At 42.6% G+C, this 17,160-nt stretch overlaps 1 protein-coding gene across 9 annotated transcripts in view; it reads left to right on the top strand.

Annotated features, from left to right (window-relative positions):
• Window positions 1–17,160, top strand: part of ANKRD44 (ankyrin repeat domain 44) — a 218,636-nt gene that overhangs the window by 120,446 nt on the left and 81,030 nt on the right. For all 9 annotated transcript variants that reach the window (XM_006117913.5, XM_075934240.2, XM_006117912.5 and 6 more), the window contains exons 6-9: window positions 2,207–2,294; window positions 4,899–5,041; window positions 8,886–9,098; window positions 10,065–10,143. In XM_006117913.5, the coding sequence (XP_006117975.1) occupies window positions 2,207–2,294; window positions 4,899–5,041; window positions 8,886–9,098; window positions 10,065–10,143 (523 nt within the window). The remainder of the gene's footprint in view (window positions 1–2,206; window positions 2,295–4,898; window positions 5,042–8,885; window positions 9,099–10,064; window positions 10,144–17,160) is intronic.

Genomic DNA, 17,160 nt, shown 5'->3' with positions numbered 1-17,160 from the left:
GGTCACTTTAGAAATTCGACATATGGTACCTCGACTCCAGCTATGCTATTCTCGTAGCTGGAGTTGCATATCTTTGGTCGACTTTCCCCGGTAGTGTAGACCTGGTTTAAGCGTGAAATAAAAATTCTCCTACTGAGACTGATACCATTGATAAATCAATAAATAATTAAATATATAATAATAATAATAATAAAAAGTTGATTTACTGTTTTGTAACTTACAAAAAAGCAGCCTTATGGGTATTTGTTGTAAAAGGAATCTGCAAACTGGCCTTTTAAAAGTTTAATGTTTTAGGAAAGACATAATATTTATCATTTAAACACGATTTCATGATTGACTTGCTTTGATATAATGCCTTTTAATGGCAGAATGTAATACAGGGCACAACTAGTAATAGATTAAATACTTTTAATGAAATCTCTGGTTCATTCCACCACTGAATATTGAATAGCTTAAAGTGTTTATTTTGCTGGATACAGAAAATCGTTGTATGTTTTACATTCAAATTGTTTTGTGTGTTTTTGCTTGTCCCTATGTTAATATTTGGATGATGCTGGGGGGTCTGGAACTTTTTACATTTAGTCATCACAACCGAAGCTTTGTACTTTCTGTTAGCTATTTGCTGGCATATATGAAATGAGTTGGTCTCATTCCAGTTGCCAGTGGGTAAAAGGTGACTTGAAGCAAGCCAACATCATGCTTGTTAGCAGAGGGAATTAGGACTGAGGGCTCGATCCTGCTAGTCTTGGAGCCCAGTCCAGCAAAGAATGTGGCTACTCTACCACATTTTGTTGACAAAACTTATGTTGACACCCAAAAGTCGCCAAAACAAAAATTACCAGGTGTTCACACTTGCTCCCTCTGACAGATAATGCCCATCCTGGGGGCACAATTATCGACAGTATGAGCAATGCACTGTGGATGTGTATCCCAGAGTGTAATGTTGTGGGAAGGCAGAGCTAATCCCTGTGCAATTTGGGATTCCCTCTTGAGTTCTCCCACGACCTCCTCAGCTGCTGGGAGTGGCACCATGAGTAGTTCTGTGAGGCCTCCATGCTGAGGAATGTCAACCCAGCACAGCAGCCTCTCTCCCTTCCCCCTGCAGCGGCAGTCTGTCTGCCGCTGTGTTCCTACTGCCGGGTAGAAGAGGAGCAGTCCAATGATTTGCTCTGTTACCCAAATAGAGCTGCCAGATACTTACGAGAGCCTTGAAGGGGGGGGGAGTGACACATGCCCAAAGGGCAGCAGAAATCCAAACAATAAGCAGAACCATTGGCGGGTACTGGCGGAAGCCTGTTCTGTGAACAAAACAAACAGCAGAGTTTACACTGGCTCTTTATCGACAGTAAAGGGAAGGGAAAAGAAAAAAGTCTCTTGTAGGGGGTAGAATTTTTTTCTTACCAGAAGTGGGTGTTTTCCCTGATAAGTCACATTGCAGAGTGAACACTCTCACTGTTTTGTCACCAAAAGTGTAGACATATCCTTAGTGTGTAGTTAATGTTAAATACAAGAATAGTTCCATTGAAATTAAAGATTACTTACGTGCTTAAGACTAAGCAGATATGTAAGTGCTTTCCTAGCTCAAGGCCAGAGTGCCCAGGATCGAGTCCTGAATGAGCCCGAGGAATGAATTATTCTTTCGCCTTTAGACTGTTTTCTCTGTAGCTCAGTATTGGGGAGCATTGGAAGGGGTAGCATGGAAAAGCATGCAGTGCTGCCGCTATGTGGTTTTGCGATTCCAGAGCGCCTCCCTCTGCCATGAATCCAGCGCTTTCCACAATCACTAAATCTACAGCGATTTTAAAAGTGTAAGAATTGAAAGAGTCGCAGTGTAGCACTGCAGTATACAAATGAAAACTGACTCTTATTCGGGCTGTAATCTGCATGTTTTGGGTGGAGACAGAGCAAGCTGTAGAGTTTTAGTGCCTTTAACAAAAAAAGCATACATTTTTAATTATTAGTTTAATTAAACTGCAGTTTCCTGGAAGAGATTTTTAACTGATCTTTACTTTTAAGGCTAAAGTTTTCCTGCATACCTTATGTCTAAATCACACAGAGCCAAGTGTGATTTGCTCAGCAGATTGCAACCATGTATTTCCCTCCATTGCAAGCACTATATCTAGGGTGATAGCATTATTGACAGACTGACTTATTGTAAATGGAAGACTTGTCTGATCCAAAGATTTACTTTCCATTGTTGTTTTAGATGGTGAACTTACTTTTAGCCAAAGGGGCAAACATCAATGCTTTTGACAAAAAGGACAGGAGAGCTATTCATTGGGCAGCATATATGGGTAAGAAGCATGTTTGTTTATGTGTTTTATTATTGAAGTACCAGCACTGTGCTCTACATTGCACAAGGCCCAGTTCCTGCCATGGAAATTGAAAGCTGTAATTATCTTGAGTAAGGCTATGGGCTCACATCATCAGCTGGTATCATTATAGACACAACTCCATTGATTTCAGTGGAACTACATTGATTCATACCAGCTGAGAGTGTAGGTTGAGGTGTTCAACTAACACAACCTGGATATTTTTTTCATGTTCCTGTTTTTATTCTCATATTCTCTCCTGACTTTAATTCTAACCTCAAATATATTTGCCTATGACAAATACATGTTAAAATTGTCCTTGCCACAATTAGCAGTAGTGTAGATTTCGGTAACTATATTAGATAAAATGATGCACAAATGCAGTTATTATGCTTTTTTTCTGAAATTGTTGTTTTTCTTGGTTGTATTTTTTTATTCTGAAGGAGTTGTGGGATACTATGTAGCAGTAAAGTCCTATATCATCATTTCCACTCTTAATTGTCTTCCTTTATCACAAGGCAGGCAAGATCACTTGATTCATGCATTCATATCATTGCCATTGTACATTACATTTGTTTTTTAAATTAAGGATGGACCATATCATCCCATCCATTTTAAAACTAATATTCACTATAGAAGTCAATTGGAGCTCTGCTGTAAAAACGATCAAAGGATAATAATGTTGGCCAGTGCTCTTCATGCCTTTGCACAATTCCACAAACATGTCCCCTGCTCTGCAATTCATGGGCCCTCAAACTGTCTGTTTCTTCACTCCTGACCTGTAATATTCACTTCAGTTCTGTTCTTGGTTCCGTCTGGGAAAGAGGTAACAAGTAGTTTCCAAACTGGGGGAAAACGTAGTGTAGTTTTGTGATGCCCACATACCAGCTGAGAAGATGATTTTTGACCTTAGAGTGGCGTTGGAACTTTGCTCTGCAGATGAAAGATTTTCCAGCCTGTACAGAGAGCAGATTGTATGACACAAAAGCAAGGCTGGGACTTGGAAATGTGTAAATATAGGTTGGACCTCCCTGGTCCAGCACCCTCGGGTCCTGAATGAGGGAGTTATCCAGACCCTGAGAGGTCAGTTCCACCTGACTCTCCCTGATTGGCTCTGCTCCCGGTGCCAGCTGCTGACCCTTGGACTGGCTACTCCTCTCCGACTAGGCTTCTAGCAGGTTTCCAGGCCTGCTGCCATCAGTCACGACTGGGCTGTCACTGGCCCCAGGCTGCCCTATAGCTGCCGCTGACTCTGTGGCTACCATCTCTGGCCCTGCTGCCCTGTGGCAGGGCTCCTGGCCACCGGGGTTCTCTGGCTCAGGAACATCTGTGGTCTTGCCGGATCATGGATGTTGCCAGGCCATAGAGTCTCAGTTTTTAGAGGTTCTACCTGTACATGGGTAGACTCCTTGCATATTTTTGAGGTTAATAATGAAGTTTTTGGGAAAGCCACTCATTATGCTTGTTGACCCTATGACATGATCTAAGCTCACTGGAGCCAATGGAAATCTCACTTTCGGTTTAAAGTGCTCGGGATCAACCCTTTGACTAAGAGTGGCTACTTAGCTCTTAGAGGAAAACTCAGTCTTAACCAGCTTAACAGTAACAGGGGTCACCAGAGAGACTAGTTAAGTGTTGTGCACTTATACGCCAGGCAGGAGGTTTCCTTGAGTCAGAGCCATTGCCAGACAGATCACCACAGAAAGGACCTGGCAGCTGAATTAATAGATGGCAATGAGAGGATCCTCTTGTGGGAAGTGCTGTCAGGCTGGCATGTTGACTTTTTCTTCTATCAAAGGAGGGAGTAGGATATGAACCAGGTATGAAAGGGTTAAGAAAAGAATGGGGAGCTTATTTACTGCACACACTACTCAAGACAACCTCTCATTTAATCCGGATTCCTGAATGAGAAGTGGCGCTAATATATGCCATGCCTGCTCAGCGCGGCAGTCTGTCCCTATCTACTGCGGGCTTGGCGAGCTAGACCCTGCTACAGTCTTGGCTGACAGGGAGGTGTTCCTTAGTTTGGGCAGCGGAGGCTGATAGTGAAGCATTAAGATCAAGAGGTCTCAGGTTTGATCCCTGCTGCTCATGCCAAGTGATGGCCTGTAGCGTGCTCACACTTGGAGGAGCAGGGTGAAGTAGTTCCACCTGTGTTCACACCAGCAACATAGTCAAGCTCAAGAAATCTCAGAAGCGAGAGGGATGAGCAATACCCAACCGCATTGTTACCTCCAGAGTCAGTTTATCCATGGCTGTTGGAATGAGACATTACTGACTAACTTGGGGTCACAGAGAGCTGGGTGGAATCTAAGAAAGAGGCATTCCATATCCTCAAATGCTGTAGCAGGACCATGAATTTCAAACTGTCCGAGCTAAGCTCGGAAGGGAACAGAGTGCCACTCATATCAGGCATGGCTTACGCGGGGATTAAGAACACTTTCTTGCAAAATGCATCTTCTGTGAGAGCATTGATGAAGCATCAGCAAAAGAATAGTGAGTTAGGAAGATAGCAGTAATTTGAGTAAATTACTCTGTAGGAGTGTATAGGTCACTAATGATTTCCATTCCCCCAATCTTTTAAAGGCCACCTGGAAGTTGTTGCCTTGCTGATTAACCATGGTGCAGAGGTGACTTGTAAGGACAAAAAGGGTTACACTCCACTTCATGCTGCTGCATCCAATGGGCAGATTAATGTAGTGAAACACCTTCTTAATCTAGGTGTAGAGGTAAGTAGCAATTCGTATGTAAAAAAATACTGAGGTTTGAGTCAGTATTTGTAATCTTTTTATATAATCTAATTTGTGCTTTAATCATGGGAAATTCCCTACTCCCAGAACATCTCTTCTCCTGTATATTTGGAGATATTTCGTGGCTAGCCATGCTGCTACACCAGTATTTCGGAACCTTTTTTTATAAAGTACCCCTTTAAAAAAATTATAAGTACCCCCTGAAAAAAATTATAAGTACCCCCAGTACCTACAGTTTTCAGACACACAATTTTTTTTCTACCATTGCAACACATTTGTTGAAACAACGTAATCGTAGCTGGGCAGGCAATGAAATTTTTGGGTGTAAAAAGTACAAAAATAATAAAGCACTGTAAAACTTACCACAGAAATTCAGTTTTATCCATATTTCAGTTGTCGATGTACCCCCCAGACTTCTCTTGAGTACCCCTGAGGGTTCTTGTACCTCTGATTGAGAAACACTGTGCTACACCATGCTGCCCCCCTGGTTTCATACTTAAAACCCATGTTCTGACTCCAGAGGCAGTTCTTAAATTCAACAGAGTTGAGCTGCTCCCAGCTTTGTCTTTTTGCAGGGAGTTGGTTATAAAATGTGGGAGGCAGGGTGATTAAGAATAACAAAAGGCTGGGCATTCAAGTAATTGAAAGATCATTAGATCATCATGAAAACATTGCCGGGCATGCTACTTAAAAGTTGGGGGGGGGGGGGGGAAGAGAGAGGGAAAAAGTAGGAATCAGTGTTGTGCTTCAGGGATCTGAATTTGGACCACTGCTGTTAAGCTTCTCATTAATGTTATTGAAAAAAGGGTGAACAGCTGACAGCAAAGAGTTACAAAGGGATCTCACAAAATTGGGTGATTGGACAACACAAGAGCAGATGGAATTAAGTGTCGATAAGTGCAAAGTAATGCAGATGGGAAAATATAATCCTAACTATAGATAAAAAATGACGGGGTCTAAAATAGCTGTTACCACTCAAGAAAGAGATCTTGGAATCCTTGTGGATAGTTCCCTGAAAACATCTGTTCAATGTGCAATGGCAGTTTAAAACCTAAAAAACTTAACAGAATATTGGGTATCATTAGGACAGGAATAGATACTAATACAAAATACCATATTGCCTCTATATAAAGTCATTGTATGTATGCCTACATCTCCTCATCTTGAATACTGTATGCAGATCTGGTCATCCCATCTAAAAAAAGATGTATTGGACTTGGAAAAGATACAGAAAGGGCAACAGAAATGATGAGGAGTAAGGAACAGTTTCCTTATGAGGAGAGATTAACAAGACTGGGACTTTTCAGCTTGGAAAAGAGCTAACTAAAGGGTGGGGGGATATGTTAGCAGTCTAGAAAATCATGAATGGTGTGGACAATAGAATAAGGAAATGTTATTTATTCCTCCACTAATGTAACACAAGAAACGGACCCAATTAAATGTATAGGCAGCAGATTTCAAACAAACAAAATAGGTGACAGTGGGTGGATCATGATGATTGCCTCTTCTGTTTATTCCTTCTGAAGCACCTGGCATTGGCCACTGTTGGAAGACAGGATACAGGGCTAGAAGGTCTGCCCCAGTATGGACGTTCTGATGTTCTCATATAGAGCTGAAATGTATCTGACCCTTACTGTAACCCACTAGACCCCATCCCTCTTCCAGAGCTGAGATAGAGTTCAGGAGTGTTGACGGGGTCTCTCTCTCTCCACAGAGTTAGTAACAAAGTAAGAATAGACATTAACATTTTAAGGCTAACTAGTGTCTTAAGTAACTTGCCACAAGATGTCAGAATATGTTAGTGTAAGAGCTCAGGGGGTTTAGTATTTATTTAATTCTCTTTCTTTTATATAGGAATTAGATACAGAGCCCTGTCAGCTAATTGCTAAATTGACTGCCAAAAAAGTAGAGTTTTCCAGTACCTTAGCAGCCCCTGGATAGAGATGATGTGTGCATGTGTGAGGGAGGGCAGATGGGGTTGGGTTCTGCCCCCCATTTGGTGCTTGGCTTGTACTGAGCATGCACAGTGACACACCTGAAGCCTCTGTCCTCAGTCCACCCCCTCATGCTCTCACTCTCTTCCCCCCACCCATCACAGCATGCATAGGTCGCCCCCCCCCCCAGATCTCAAATGGGGGTCCCAGGGCTACACATACTGGAAGAATTCTTAAAGCATTTCCATTCTCTGGAATATGGAGCCTGTCTCTCACATTGTGCAGCCTTGTAGGCCCAAATGCAGTGTACAGTAGCTTCCAAGAGAGGTAAAATTTGGGTGTGATAATCTGTGCGTCCATTTCCCACCAGACTAAAAATTTCTTGCAGGGACTAGTAATCCCTGAAATTGGAGAATGCACAGCATTTGTGAGTTGGAAGTAGGGATAATGATTCCTCCCTTGCACTGTAGTCTCCTTGACATGATGGAGTGTCACTGTTCACCTTGCTTCATCTAATTTTGTAGAACAGCTAATTTCTAAACAAGCAATCCAGAGAAATGTATATCTAAGATTTTCTCAATGCCTCTACTAGACTGTGGTAATGGTTCCATATTAGAATGCAGTATAAAGGAGTGTGGGGTTTCTTTGTCTCCCTACCCCAAGAGGTTTGATCTTAAGCTTGGCTCTTTTCTCTATAATGAAACCTCGGTAGTTACTTTTGAAAAGAACCTGGATTTATTATTTCTCCTACTTTCCCTCTTGGATGTAACAGCTTTCTAGTTTAGTATTCGCTTCATTGCCATTATCAGTGTGTCCTGCTTGTCAGTCTTCAGCTTTCAATTGACGTGAAAAATTGCCACCAGGGCAAAAAGCTGATCATAAAAGCAATGCACTCAGAGTGAAGCATTACTGGAGTATACCTTTGTCAGTGAAATGTGCTTAGGGACACTGACTGGTGGCAATTCAAGCCTCCAACTAGTTCCACTTGCAGCACGCAGTGTGTTCTGTGACGTAGTGGTGCACAGACTGCAGGGCTCAAACTGCAAAGAGGCATCTCCTATGGCTCTTTGCTAGGGTTGCCGGGTGTCCGGTATTCACCCGGACAGTCCGGTATTTTCAGGTCCTGTCCAGTAAAAAAAAATCAGAGAATATGGGACACTTAAAATGTCCGGTATTTTCTGAATTTTTCCCCAGCCAGGTGGCGAAAATGCTAGACACCTGGCAACCCTACAAACACGCAGCGCCCGGCATCCTCACCCCTGGTTCCTAACACCCCCAAAGGCCCGACCCCAGCCCCCATGCTCACCTGGTTCCCCAAGGCTGCTGGCAGAAAATGGCTGCCAGCCAAAAGACCTAGGGGAAGCAATGCTTTCCCCTTCGTCTTAGTGCTCAACATCTCCCCTGTTCCTATCCCTGCACTAACTCTTAAAGGGGACATGCTTTTAATGCTGTTTTATTTTAATTTTTTTGCTCAACAACTTTGGTCTCTCTCCCCCCCCCCCTTTTTTCCCTTCAACAGAATTTTTTCCTGTTTTTTTGGGGGAGGGGGAGCAGGGTTCGGTATATTTGTTTCAACCATCTGGCAACCCTATTTGCAGCACATGATATTAAAATACTCTGAATTGAAGACTGAATTAATTATTAACCAATCAAGGCGCTTCTACATGTTATTAATTCAGTTATGAAGTTGCATATAATATATCTTATGTGCAAATAATATATCTTATGTATATAGTTTAGATATAAACTAAATATTTGCTATGTCATTCACACTACTGTGGCTCTTTTGGGGTAACATTGATCTCTCATTGAGCTCATGAACCTCTGAAGTCTGAGTATTTCTGGTTAAAAGTCTGTAATATTGTATGTCTGTTTTTGTCTCATTACAGATTGATGAAATGAATGTTTATGGAAATACTGCGTTGCACATTGCTTGTTATAATGGTCAGGATTCTGTAGTTAATGAGTTGATTGACTATGGTGCTAATGTTAATCAGCCAAATAACAGTGGATTTACCCCCTTGCATTTTGCTGCTGCCTCCACTCATGGAGCTTTGTGTCTTGAACTATTAGTGAATAATGGAGCAGATGTAAATATTCAGGTAAAGCTTATCTCTCATTTCATCAGTTTTAGCTACCTACCTATATATCCCCTTTTGATTTAAAATCTCTGCATGCTACAGGAAGTTGAAAGTGAGAATAACCTAGTGCTGCAGTGTTTCTGTAAATTCTTCTTCGGGGTATTGGCTCATGGAGTAACACAGTAGTGCTAAGAGTTTGAATTAAGTTTTCCTCATGGGAAGCTCACAAAGATTTGGTTAATATAATGGCACCCTGAAACTCCAGGCCAATGAGTTTTTGAGGCCTTCTGCTATTACTAAACTAAACTACTCTTCCAGAAGTGCAGTTAAGACCACCACATCCAGTGTCCTGTAGTTATCACAGAAACTCTTTGTTTAGGTATTTTTCACCCCCACTCCCAAATGTGTTTAATACAATTCTGCATGTTCCTCTTGGCTTCTGTTCAGTAGTAAAAATGTCAGAGACAGTCCTAGCATAGTAGGGCCCCAATCCTCGCTGACACGTCTATATGCTGTTGTACCACAAATAATACTTAGTGATAATGATGATCAGGGAAATCTATTTAAATTGCAAAATAGCTTGGACTTGTTTACACTTTCCATGGGCTGCTGAAACTGAGTTCTGTGTAGTTCCTTGCTTTCCCTAAAGCAAAATGGAAGATAAAGAAATATAATAATTATTCATAATGTTAAGAAAGTAAATAACACTCCTCACTTATCCAATACTGTTTTGTACTATATACCCCACATTCATGGAATATCGGAAAATGTATTCACAGCAACCACTGCTTTATTTCCCACTCTCATTGCTGAGAAGGTCTGATTCCTACAGAAAAAGGTATTCTGTATGTATCCTCATGACTTTTGGTTCAGTCCTACTGCTCTTTTAATTTGATGGGAATTTGGTCTTAGAACTGCACGATAGTGTTTGAGAAACTCTGATGGCATTACTTTATACAGTAGGTCATTGCCTTTTGTTTTTGTTAGAGTAAAGATGGCAAAAGTCCACTGCACATGACAGCTGTCCACGGAAGGTTCACACGGTCCCAAACCCTTATTCAGAATGGTAAGTTACGTCTTTCTGCTCATAGATTTTTCTAAGCAACTTACTTGCAGTTTGTTATTCTGATCTAAAATGCTGAGGGACCAAAATTCAAGGTATTTAAGTACTCTACTGAAATCTGACACTTAGCTAGTCTGAGTTTAATAATGCGATCTTGCACAAAGGGTACAATTAATAAGGAAACCCCATTCTCTATCAGCAGACAGTGGTCTGTGTTTTGTGTGTGTTTCCTGACCTGAAAATAAGAACAAAAGCAGCAATCAAATTCTATATCTTTCAGAAGAGGCCACAACTTGCTTCTTAAAACAAGTTTAAAAAAAAGTGTATCAATTTTTCCATTTCCCAGTGTCCTTCATGCCTCTAAATCTCTAAGGATCTCTTTTCCTATTCTCTCCCCTCACTTCTTAAAAATCATATTTCCATTAAACACATAGAATCATAGAATACTAGGACTGGAAGGGACCTCGAGAGGTCATTGAGTCCAGTCCCCTGCCCTCCTGACAGGACCCAGTACTGTCTAGACCATCCCTGATAGACATTTAATGAATCTGCTCTTAAATATCTCCAGAGATGGAGATTCCACAACCTCCCTAGGAAATGTATTCCAGTGTTTAACCACCCTGACAGTTAGGAACTCTTTCCTAATATCCAACCTAAGCCTCCCTTGCTGCAGTTTAAGCCCATTGCTTCTTATTCTATCCTCAGAGGACAGAAAGAACAATTTTTCTCCCTCCTCCTTGTGACACCCTTTTAGATACCTGAAAACAGCTATCATGTCCCCTCTCAATCTTCTCTTTTCCAAACTAAACAAGCCCAGTTCTTTCAGTCTTCCTTCATAGGTCATGTTCTCTAGACCTTTAATCATTCTTGTTGCTTTTCTCTGGACCTTCTCCAATTTCTCCACCTCTTTCTTGAAATGTGGTGCCCAGAACCGGACACAATACTCCAACTGAGGCCTAATCAGCACAGAGTAGAGGGGAAGAATAACTTCTCGTGTCTTGCTCACAACACACCTGTTAATGCATCCTAAAATCATGTTTGCTTTTTTTTGCAACAACGTCACATTGTTGACTCATATTTAGCTTGTGGTCCACTATAACCCCTAGATCTCTTTCTGCCGAACTCCTTCCTAGATAGTCGCTTCCCATTCTGTATGTGTGAAACTGATTGCAATATAAGCATCTCTTTAAATACTCTCTTCCTTAATCAACCGGAGTAGGCATATTTGTGCAATATTAGGCACTCTCCTCCTTGCCTTTTGGAGTAAGTCTGTTACCATACAGCCTTCCTTCCACCCCAGGATACAAAAATGTAATAATTTGTATGTTAGACAACTAGATCTTTATTTGTATGCAATTATTAATCATTTGGCTTCAGATCATGTAATAAAGTACATTTTTTTTCTTGTATGTGCCTATAGTGTGGATGTGAGAATTCAGTTCTTGCTATCTCCCATGTCTTCTAAAAACAGTCCGTGTTCCCCAACTGGTTGTAATATGACCAAGCTTTGCAGGGAGTGTTCTGATAAACATTAGGGGCACAATTTCCAAGAGGCATCAGCCAGCTTCTTAATTTGAGTCTTCAAATTCTGCTCTCTCGGAAATGGGAATCAGCTGCACTAAGTAAAGACCCAATCAAATAGTCCTACATGTGACAGTTTGTCATTCTCTTCTTCCTCTTGGCTATGCCTAGACTACGTCAAAGTTCTGAATGAGGATATGCAAATTCCACGGGATGCGTTTTTTTCAGCAACCTTACCCCCTTTTTCGAAAAACTGCTCTTCCTCAAAAAATGAGAACCAGTCTTCTTTTTTGTGTGTAAAGCACCTAAAATGAGAACCAGTCTTCTTTTTTGTGTGTAAAGCACCTAACACATGCTAAGTTGTTCCCCTACAACAAATATAAAAATCCTGTCGTTTGTTCTGTTATTTCTGTTATTTACCCTTTAAATCATGGTAGCATTCACAGATGTTAACCAGGTGGAAGCGCCATTGTAGAAACATACTAGAAACACAATTTTAACTATACTGTCCTGGCCTTCTCTAGCATTAACAGTCCTTGCTTCAAAAACATTACTGTGTAAAATGCTGCATGAGGGTGAGACATGCAACTTATAGGGAACATGGAGGGAGGAGGAGAATGGAGTGACAGAAATAAAGATAAACTAGCTGTGAGAAATTCTTACTTAGTCTGAAGGAGTGATCACATACGCCTCCTGCCTACTCACTATCATGTGGCAGTTCCTTGTGTAATCCTAGTAGAGGTGAGTTGTAAGGAGGGACATGAAGAAGGATAAAGTGGTGGCTTTATGGATTTTGACTGGGAGCTTTTTCTAGTGGTAAGAACAGTCTGGGAGAAAGTACAAATGTTCTTGTGGAAATGTGAACAAACAGGCAGTTTGCTAGTGAAGGCGAGAGGTGACCTCGGGATAAGGAAACAGGGCAGATAGGTGGGTGTGACTAAATTATGAAGGGCTTTGAAGACTAGAACAAGGCATTTGTGTCTGATGTGGTGGAAGAGGGGTGTAAATTGTGTGTGTGTGTGTGTGTGTGTGTGTGTGTGTATGAGAGAGAGACACTGTGAGAGATGAACTAGGCAGGAAGTGGGTGGTGCAAGGTGGCAGGCATCAAGGCTAGAGAAGATATACAGCAGTCAAAGCACAAGAGTACCACAACTTGGGCAAGAGTCTTGGCTGTATGAGCAAAGAGTCTGCTCTCATAGACATTATGTAGAAAGAAGTGGCAAAACATGGCCTTCCTGTGAGGCCCAAAAGACACAGCTGAGTCAGAGATGAAGCTGAGATTGAGTTAAAGTGATGGGGAAGAGAGTGGGATATGCCTTCATGATACAGGAAGGCAGGGGGAGGGTCTATAAATGTCATGAATAGCTGCTTCTCCCATTCCGATCATGTAGAGGAGCTGAGAGGACTTCTGAAAATCAGGCCCAGTTAAGTCTCAAATTAGGCATCCAAAAATTGAGGCACCCCAAATCAGTGACAACTCTTAAAAATATTCTCACTGTCAGAAATATATTTGCAAGTGGGTTTAACTGCATGAAATTCGATCTAATCAGACATCATTTGTAACCCCTGGGGCAAAAGTAAAGCTCCTGTGGACCTGTGTTATAAGAATATGATAATGGCTAAAGATGCATGTCAGCTGGCTAGAAAAATATGGAATGCAGCCAGGGATTTAGTTATCCCAAAAGAGTTCCCTTTTCTGTTTATTAAAAGAGCCTTGAAGGTGGAGAGCCATTTGAAAATCAGGGCAGGTAACATCTTTTTAGGATAACAACCTGTAAATTGACAGGTACAACTTTTGCTCTGTGTGTGTATCTGTCTGTCTATCTCTTGGTTTCTGATTAAATGGGTTTCGCCCATGAAAGTTTATGATTCTCTATATTTTTTTGTTAGTCTCTGAGGTGCCACAAGACTACATGTTTTTAAAGTTAGAGACTAACATGGGTACCACGCTGAGACTTTTTAACCTGTAAAGATATGGAGTATACAACATGATAACGATCGTTCTTGTGATTTAAATCTTCACCAGATATCTGTGGGGGTTTTGCTAGGTGACTTAGTACAGCAGGATATTGACATCAGTTTTGTCACTCTCAGAAAGAACTAGCTTTACTTGTACAATGAGTTTTTATGACAATCACTTACCTGAAAATACCGAAGTATTTAACCCTAGTGTTACAGCTTAATCAAGCTGTTGATGTTTTGATCAGAAGTCTGCATTCACAACCTTGCCAAGTACTGTTTGTCTTGAGTATGGATGCTGGTGATATCTGATCACCGTTTTCAAATTATTGTCCTGGTCATGTTAAATCATGGTTTTATTGTGGAGATAGGTAAAGAGGCTTAGGTGAGACTATAAGCCTGATTTTGTTCAGCAGTGTTCTCTTCCTGCTCTGCTTTCTGTAAGATTTGCAGCTTAGTGATTTTTGTTATTGTTGGGTTCTGTGATTAAGAAATGAAGGTGTATTAATGAAAACATTTTGGAGACTACCAGAGTACATGTTGTAACTCAAATATTTGTCCTAATACTGTCTAATTTAAAATAAATCACATTGTTTAGAGCACCAAGGGTGATGGATTTACTGAGAGTGAGAGAAAACATTGAATATTAGTTCTTAATTGTAATAAATCCTAATTCTTAACATTTACATGGCAGTTTTCATATGTAAACACCAAAGTGCTTTACAGAGATGTGCAGGTGTTGATCATCCTTATTATAGGGTAGTTATCCTTGTTCTGTGATGGGGGGGAGAAGCTCTGGTCTTGGGCCACGGGGTTCGGAGTGTGGGAGGGGTCGCCCTGAAGGTAGGGGAGTGAGGTGGGTTCTCGAGTAGCCTAGGAGAGAGGGCATTTGCCTGGGAAGCACAGGGTTAGGGGCTTGAGTCCCTTTCCCTCTCCACCCACCCTGGGAGTGGCCAGCCAGCCAACACAGGCAGCCCTAGGGTATGTCTTCACTGTAGAGCTTTTTCAGAAAAACTGCCAGTTTTCCAAAAAAACTTCACTTACATCCACACTGCAATCACATTCTTTTGGAAAAAAAATAGAAAGAACAGAGGGTTTTTTTCCAACATTGGTAAACCTCTTTCTAGGAGGAAGAAGCCTTTTTCCAAAAGAAGACATTCTTTCTCAAGAAGAGGAAAGAGGAAAAAGCACAGGTGTTCTAGTGGCCACTCCATCCATAGTAATCACAGCTTAAATGCGAGATAGCATCCACACTGAATGGACGCTATCTTTCAAAAAAGCAGTTTGCTTTTTCAATGCACTTTTGCTGTGTTAGACGTTCTCTTTCAGAAGAAGTTTTTTTTGAAAATCTCTTCTGAAAGAAGCCTGCTGTCTAGGCATGGCCCCAGGGATGGAGCTGGCTCCCACATTAGAAAAGCAGAATAAGGGACATCCTGAAGGTAGGGAAGTGGGGTGGGTCCTTGGGTGGAATGGGGAGATGGCATTTGCCTGGGGAGCACAGGGTGGTGGGTTCAAGCCCCACCCACCTTGGGAGCAGCTAGATAGGCAACACAGGCTGCCCCGGGGATGGAACTTGCTCCTGTATCAGGAAAGCAGGGTAAGAGACCTGCTGGAGGCAAGTGTGCTGGGCTGGGTGCTTGAGTGGACTAGAGCATTCTTCTGAGAAGCACATGGCAGTGGGCTCCAGGCCCACCCTGGGGCAACCAAACAGCCAACACAGGATAAGGGCCATTCTGAAGGGTGGGAGGTGGAGTAGGTTCTTGAGTGGGATAGGGCATTTGCCTGGGGAGGGCAGGATGGTATGCCCAAGCCCCGTCCTTGTCCCACCCAACCTGGGAGTGGCCAGACAATTGCTCCAGGGATGGAGCAGTAGAGCCATGGCAGGGCTAATCCTGTCCTGGACCTGTACCACTCCCAAAAGCAGCTGGCATGTACAGCCATGGCTCTATGCTCTGCCCGCAACCAGAGTCCCTGACCCAGCCACAGTTCTCTGTTATTGATCAATGGGTGGTGTAGGACAGCATGTGGAGACCCCCTGCTCTGACTTTCTCAGGGGCTGCAGGGACATGCCAGCCATCTCCAGGAGTACAAATATCACAGGGATAATGACTCCAGACATGACAGGTTAAGCATTTTAGAACTCACTACTCAACTAATTAAATTGAATCATAAGAGAGAAATAAAAATTATAAAACGCACAGACCAGTCAAAAGCTCAAAATAACCCACGTTGCAAGCAGTAACAGTAGTAACAACCACCCTGCCCCCCACCCCACACGTGTGTGTTGGGTCAGAAGATGAGAGGGAAGAACAGTGTGTGTTTGTGAGAATGACAGACACATACACACACACACACAGTGTGCAAGTGACAGAGATTTGCATCGCCAAGCTCCCTCCATCCCCTTCTCTCTGTGTGGAGGAGACAAGGTACAGGAGTGGGGGAAGAAGGGACACCCTGCTATCACCCCCGTTCTCCCTTCCACACCCTGCACAGCAAGCTGGAGGCTCTCAGAGGGCAGGAGCAACATGAGAGTGGGTGGCAAGGCAACTGAAGTGCCAGCACTGGATAGCTTCCTGGCGAAACCAGTCAGGATCACCTGTCAGAGGTTTCAAGATCTACTGGTAGATCCCGATCTACTGGTTGGTGACCACTGAAGTAGGGTAATATACAGGCAGTCCCCGGGTTACGTACAAGATAGGGACTATAGGTTTGTTCTTAAGTTGAATTTGTACGTAACTCGGAACTGGCTCCAGATTCAGCCGCTGCTGCTGAAACTGACCAGCGCTGACTACAGGAAGCCCGAGGCAGAGTTGCTCTGCCCCGAGCTTCCTGGAATCAGCCACTGATCAGTTTCAACAGCGGCTGAATCTGGAGCCTGGGACAGAACAGCTGGGGCGCTGCCGGGTAGGTCCCCCCAGGACCAACCCGGCAGCACCCCAGCTGCTCTACCCCAGGCATCCACAACAAAAGCCTGGTCTGCTGGGGAGGGGGGCGCACTAGCTGCGCCCCCCCCCCCAGCAGACCAGGGGCACCCGGAGCAGCTTTTCTCACCCCGGAGGACGCGGTGGCGGGACCACTGCGCGTCTGGGTGGTCCCGCCGCCCACGAGTTCCGGGGTGAGAAAAGCCCTGTTCGTAAGTGCGGATCCTACATAAGTCGGATCCGCGTAACTCGGGGACTGCCTGTAATTAAAGCCCATCGACATAGATTTATTGAAAATAGAATTTGGATGATAAAAATAAGTGTTGTTGTAATATACTTAGACTTCTGTTGGGAGTTTGACAGGGACTGCATGGCATTTTGACTTAACTTTATGTTATTCTAATTTCTTAACATAGTATAACATTAAATGGTTTAAAAGCTGGCTAACTGATAGTTTCAAAATGTAATTGTAAATGGAGAATCCTCATGAAAAGATGTGTTTCTATTGTGGCTCCTGCAAGGTTTGATTCTTGTCACTTCACTATTTAACATTTTTATAAGTGATCTGGAAGAAAACATAATTCATCACCGATAAAATTTTGTTGATGACTCAAAAATT

This window comes from Pelodiscus sinensis, chromosome 7, assembly GCF_052426305.1.
Source record: "Pelodiscus sinensis isolate ZL-2025 chromosome 7, ASM5242630v1, whole genome shotgun sequence".
Lineage (NCBI taxonomy): Eukaryota > Metazoa > Chordata > Testudines > Trionychidae > Pelodiscus > Pelodiscus sinensis.
This window is presented reverse-complemented; position numbering and strand designations above follow the sequence as displayed.